The sequence below is a fragment of the Cariama cristata genome, unplaced genomic scaffold (genome assembly GCF_000690535.1).
Source record: "Cariama cristata isolate BGI_N322 unplaced genomic scaffold, ASM69053v1 scaffold3616, whole genome shotgun sequence".
In the NCBI taxonomy this organism is placed as follows: domain Eukaryota; kingdom Metazoa; phylum Chordata; class Aves; order Cariamiformes; family Cariamidae; genus Cariama; species Cariama cristata.
In genome coordinates, this window is record NW_009621398.1 from 70,631 (window position 1) to 77,206 (window position 6,576).

Sequence of the window (6,576 nt, forward strand, 5' to 3'; positions counted from 1 at the left end):
TGACGTCCTTGGCCAGATTTAATTCTGTCAGGGCTTTAGATAGAAGTTAACCTAGATAACTTAACCTAGAATATGATAAAAGGGGAAAACAGATATTCTCCTAATACTTAAATTATACCTTTTTTAAAAAATACTTAAATTTAGCTTTATGCTGCATTAATTAAATTTTTCATCTCAGAGATCATATCCTAACAGACAGGTATTGTGTAGACGTTTCTTCTTCTGTAAAAGAAACCACATAATAATTGTGGTATTTCAGAAAGGTAATAAGTAATGCATCCTTGGTATTTTAACATTTAACTACAGGAAACTGCATGAGGTGTTACCACTATGCAAGACACTTGGTATCCTTGGATAACTGTTCAATAATTAGCATTTAGACCCAGTATCAATACTAAGAAGGAAATAAAATTCTGAGTGAAAAGAGAGACAGATCACAATTACAGATCATAAAAGAGAGTAGGTGTGGCTTGGCTAACTTCAAGGGATCACATATTTCAGTTTTCTAGGGACTTCAGTGTGGGAAAACTGTAGGTTGTCAGAGACAGAGAGAGTCGGCTAAAGCAGACACATATTCTTTAGAAAGAGTTTGCTTCAAATTCATCTACATAACTCCAAATTTTCAGAGGAAGTCATATGCAAAAAACCCACCAACCAACCAACAAAAAAACCACAGTTAAAAGTTAAAATTTTGATAAGATGGTGGGGATTGCTGAGTTTTTTATAGCTCTAGTAGTATGTCTCCTGATTTTGCAGTTCCTAAAGCTGCAATGGACGCGTACCCAGCTTCCTCCAGGACCAGTTCCCCTCCCCATCATTGGAAATTTGTGGCTGCTGGACTTCAAGCTTCGTCGAGAAACTCTCACTAAGGTATTTATTCATATCTGTGGTTGAAAATCAATCTGAATCTGTTTTAAACTTAAATTGTACATTGCATAGGAACAGTCTAAACTTGGAAATTTTTTTTTTAAACGTCAAGCTTGATTATCAGCCAGTTTCAAAGAATCCAAGGACCCTGTATTATTAAAAATATTTCCGAGTAATGAACAACGTAATTGCTTTACTCCTTGTTACTTTCTTTCTCTTTTGGATACAGTAACATCCATGCATAACATTATCACAAGCACGGTCAATAGCATGATATTCCATTGACAGTTTCTTTCTCTATTTCTGTGTTGATATCTGGCCCTGTAAATCACCTCTAGTAGAACTTCCTTTGCCTGACACCAATATGTCACTGGACCATCTCCAGGCCACGAGTGGTCCGATCGCCATTAGAAGACCAAACTGGCTTTTTTTTTTCTTGTTTGTACAGCAAAAAAGATTTATTGTCTGCAGTAAACAGATTATTACTAAAACAAAGGAGAAAAATTTGATTGCTGTTATGTTCATAGCATGATTCCTTTATAAACCAATTAAAACTATTAAAAAAAAAGAACTTGCTTCAAACTATTTTAAGGAAAAATACAAGCATGATCTGAGGAAAGACAACAGAGGAAAACTAAGGAAAATAACATGCAAGCTATAGGAAAGAATGCAAAAACACTTCTTTGCTTTCTTCAGAAGTGAGGCAAGAAAATACCATAATTTTGCCTCATTAATAGAATAAACAGAGAAGTTCTGGGATTTTGCCTGTATTCATTTGTTCTTTGATTCTGAGCTGACAGAGGAGACCTCTGTTTCTCTTTCTGTGAAATTTTCAGAAGTGGTCTTTCAAGAGATCTCCTTAGCATCGTTCCAGAAAGTACAATTATCTTCTGTTACCAAAACACATTACAACAGAATTTCAGAAAAATTTAGCCTTCTGTTGTAATATGCAATCAAATAGTTACAACTACAGAAAACTCTTAAAATCGGTATTTAAGTCTATGCACTCCCTGGTTTATATTTACTAATTTACTGTTATTAACTCTTCAGTTAACCAACATCTATGGAAATATCTACACACTGTGGATGGGCCAGACACCTATGGTTGTACTAAACGGATACAAAGCAGTAAAAGATGGCATTGTCACCCATTCAGAGGAAGTTTCTGGAAGACCTCTCACCCCATTCTACAGGGATATGATGGGCGAGAAAGGTACAAGATGTTACACAATACTGAAATATGAACAAGACGTAAAGATAGATGCTTTCCTATATATATACACATGAGTTACTGCTATACAAGTACGTAACTGGGCTTACATGGCAAAAGGTTCCATGCAGAGCTAGCATACTAAGAAAAAGAAAAAACCCAAAATTTCTCCTCTTATAAAGCACACTACTGTGTGCTTTTTTTCTTCCCAATAGATTCAAAGGCATATTTGCCTAGAGGAGTTGCCCTTCAGTTTTATTGCTTCTAAACGGGAAGACTGCTCATGTAGAAGACACCTAGACAAAGCTGTTCTGTTCTTACCAAAACCCACTACCACTCAGTTTCCAGGATCACATATATAAGCAGCTGTATAGCTGGAAATCATAAAAACCTCAGTTAGAGACCAAAAGTCATTATCTGAGATCACGGTATCTTCTTTGTTAGTGAAGTATAACCTAATCTAAAACAAATTTTGCCACCTGCAGTGAAAGGATTTCCCTTCCCAGCAATTAAATAAATGTTTCTGTGTTCTTCAGGTATTTTTATGACAAGTGGGCACACCTGGAAGCAACAGAGACGCTTTGGCATGACAATTATAAGAAGCCTGGCACTCGGTAAGAACAATTTGGAGCATCAAATTCAAACAGAGGCCTGTCATCTTGTGGACATCTTTGCAAGCACAAAAGGTAAATTCACTAGAACAGTTTTTTCTGATATATAGTAGATTAGGGGAGTAAAAGTTTCACAATACATTTTTACAAGTAATATACATATTTTTCATATTAGTGGGGTTTTTACTGGCTTCTTAATTGCATTCTTTGCAAAAAAATGTTTTGTCTGCACAGTGGGCAATATAAAATTGTTTTTTGAAATAAGGATAGCAAAAAAATGTTTATTATCAACACAGTCTTGGGGACAGCTGGTCAATTCTTACATTCAAGGAGTGTAGAAAAACCCTATGTTCTTCTCCATAAAATACACAATCTGTGACCTGCTGCGAGTCATTCTAGGACAGCAGGCCTTTAGGATTTGGCAGAGAAAGAACCCTAACACAAGGAACATATCATTCAGTTGTCCAACAAAACTTCTTTTTAAGGTTTGGGTGAAATAGAAGCCAATAGAATTTTATCAAGATGCCAAAACAAAGCAATGAAATATAAATAGTCTGAACAGCCAAATCCCTTACCCAGATTGTGTTCCATACTGATGTGAAAACACAGAGAAGTTGCCTAAGGTCTCTCTCCAACTCTCTTTGCACTAGACACAGCAAAATGACCCATCTCTCTTCTAAGAGCAATATATTCACAGATCTTTAAAATATGAGAGGAACAAACCATCAACTCTGAGTCCCTGTACAGCCCAAATCTTTACCTTCTATGCAATCCTTTCTCAATTTTAAACTCAATACTTGTATTTACTCATTCCAAGAAGGACTACAAGCATTGGACTGAAGTCAGAGATGCATAATCCACCATTTTCCATAGTAGTGTAATTCAAAGCTTGTCCTTGCCATTGGAATGTGTACTTAATTTAATTTTTTCTGGATTTAACCCTTTTTAATGGGAGCTGTTTTCCATTGCACTATACAAGTTTTGCGCTTTCAAGTCTGTGGGGGAAAAAATATATATAGTTGAATTATTAACCTGTACTTGAAAATCAAAAGGAGACAAGTCATTTCAACATGATTAAGAAATTAAAACTTTAAAATAGTTTTTTTCTGTTTTTTGGGCGTAGATTGCTTGTTTTGGTTTTTAATTGCCAAACTTAAGTATCTGCCTCCAGATTTGAAGGCATATGTTCTAATTAATTGCTTGTGTTTTCACACAAGCCAGACCACAAGTCAAAGAGGGAAAAAGAGACCTAATGTTTGTCTTCTCAAAACCAATAATCACTGTATTTTACAAGAGTAAAAAGCAGATTGAAAACAAAGAGTCCCTGCACTTACAATCCATACAGTTACTTTCTATTAAACTAGAGTTTACTTGTGTGAAATTTATCTAAAAGTAGTCTGATCTACTATTATTTTTACCATTAAAAAAGGGGAAAAAAGAGGTCATCTTCTTCCTCATTTTTCTCACTGTAGTCTATTCAGAAATATTCATGGTACCTCCTATGTTCACAGGCAAACCTTTCGACCCCCACACTTTCATTGTCCATGCTATTACAAATATAATTTGTGCTGTTGTTTTTGGTCATCGCTTCTCCAGTGAGGATGAATCTTTCAGCAAACTTATCAAAGCTGTTTATTTTGTGATCTACTTTCAAGCTACTATCTGGGGCAGGGTAAGAATCTAATTTTCTTGTTCTTATTCTTTAAAATGCATTTGCACTTCACAAGTCAAAAGAAGCAAATTAAAAGTCAGTGATGATTATTCCCAAGCATTTCCATACCATTGTTCTATGAGCCATTGTGCAGTAATAAATTCATACCTTGTATGTGTTGTTACTGCCTTATATTCCTTCTTTATGTCAGTAAATCACATGTGCTAAAATTTAAATTCTAGATCATTGGTTTTCACAGATTTCCAAAATACATACTGTATTTCAAATGAGTAATTATTTGCAGAGTACTGTGTATGTAAGATTCTTAAACCTTAAAATGAAAGCAACTTTAAAATTTAATTTTCATTTAGTCTTGAGAATACAGAAGTGCTGTTAATAAGAACTAAGCGTTCAAAGTCCTATTCTTTTCAGAGGAAATCTTGCTTCTCATGTAATTCATATCACCACCAAGAGCTGAGTTATTCTGAGCTTCCTGTAAAATACAGGTGACAATTTCATCACATCAAGAAGAACATTTTAAGTTCTTGAAAGCCTAGCTATTGTTTGTCGCACAGATTTTCTTTCATATAGAGATGCCTTGAAAAAAATCAGAGTGAAAATCAAGGTTGAGAAAAGCTGCTTGTGAGCCAGGTTGAGCCCTCAATTACTCAGAAGCCCCTGTTGCGTTATTAGGTAGGCATCCAAAAACTAAAATATAATTATTCTCCTGCTCTCCTGTGACCTGATATCCACTATTACATGATGTTGACATTTTGGTCAGCTGATGGGGATAGAGATATCTGCACTGGCCAATAGATTCCTAATCATAAGCCATAAATAAAGCAAAGGCTCTGCCAGTGGTCCCGGAGACTGAAGGCCATTCACAAAACATACACAATACAAAGAAATGAAAATAATTCTTTCTCCCCTCAACAAATACGAATGCCAGTTTCTCCTGGAGGAAGAAACTTCTAAGACTGAGAGGTCAAGTCAGCTTCTATACTTTTTCAGTCTTCAACCTATCTATTAAGTATAGAAAGTATGGTTACTGAATATTGACAACTTGATCATAACAATTTAGATGCTGCATATTACTAATAGCTCATTAACAAATATCAGACAAGTTTTCCTCAATGCCAATTCACTTAGAGGGCAATTTAAAAGTTTCATAATCCCTCCTAGAAACGTAGAATAAATTACATTGGAAGGGACCTCTGCATGTCAGCTAATCCAGCTCTGTGCTCAAAGCAGGTCTAATTAGATCAGCTTGTTTAGAGACTTGTCTGGTCAAGAGTTGGAGTCTCCAAGGATGGAGATTTTACACAGACTCCCTGGGAAACCTGTTCCCAGTATTTAATCTGTCTCTAACTTGTGTCTATTGCCTCTCATGCTAATTAGGAGCCCATGTGTTGCAGTGACTTCACAGAGTAATCAGGAAACCAGAATTCCGTTCTCAATTTAAGAGAGCTCATGTTTCTTCCTTTTTGTCTAAAATCACAGATGTATGATGCCTTCCCATGGCTAATGCACTGTCTCCCAGGACCTCATCAGCAAGTGTTTGCATACAATGACTTCATGCACAATTTAGTTATGAAGGAGGTCCAGACTCATGAGAGACAGAACACAGGTGATCCACGGGATCTCATTGACTTCTACCTAGCTCAAATAACAAAAGTAAGTATCTGTTTATCACACTATCCTCTCCTTGGCCTCAATGCCTACTACAAATACTTGCTGTTAAGTAACTGCTACAGGATTTTTAAATGCATACTTTATTTGTCCAGCACTAAAGATTTTTGTTTTGGTGGGCTGCTCACTGTTTTCATCAAACAATGACAATTTCTATGTGACCAATGAAATGTCTGAAATTATCCACTTCATAGTCTTCTTGTAATATACCCTACAGACCAAAGATGACCCTACTTCTACGTTTAATAAAGACAATATGGTTCAGACTGTGGTTGATCTTTTGCTGGGAGGGACAGAAACAACAAGTACCACCCTTCTCTGGGCACTGCTCTATATGGTACAATACCCAGAAATACAAGGTGAGCAAAAGCATTGTCAGAGAACTGCATTCAACATTACATCATAATGAACATCATTAAAGTGTAAGTATTAGCTCAATCACTTGCAATACATTAAAATAACCCTTAACAATGAATATGAATGGTGGTACAACAACTGAAATGTAGAAAATGAAAGTTTAATAAATGAAACAAACATGTGCTTTCCCT

At 35.8% G+C, this 6,576-nt stretch overlaps 1 protein-coding gene across 1 annotated transcript in view; it reads left to right on the forward strand.

Annotated features, from left to right (window-relative positions):
- The first annotated feature begins 675 nt into the window (after positions 1-675).
- Positions 676-6,576, forward strand: part of LOC104163052 (cytochrome P450 2J2-like) — a 9,511-nt gene continuing 3,610 nt past the window's right edge. The window contains exons 1-6 of the mRNA XM_009701931.1: positions 676-870; positions 1,918-2,080; positions 2,614-2,763; positions 4,200-4,360; positions 5,840-6,013; positions 6,246-6,387. Of these exons, the coding sequence (XP_009700233.1) occupies positions 700-870; positions 1,918-2,080; positions 2,614-2,763; positions 4,200-4,360; positions 5,840-6,013; positions 6,246-6,387 (961 nt within the window). The 5' untranslated portion in view covers positions 676-699. The remainder of the gene's footprint in view (positions 871-1,917; positions 2,081-2,613; positions 2,764-4,199; positions 4,361-5,839; positions 6,014-6,245; positions 6,388-6,576) is intronic.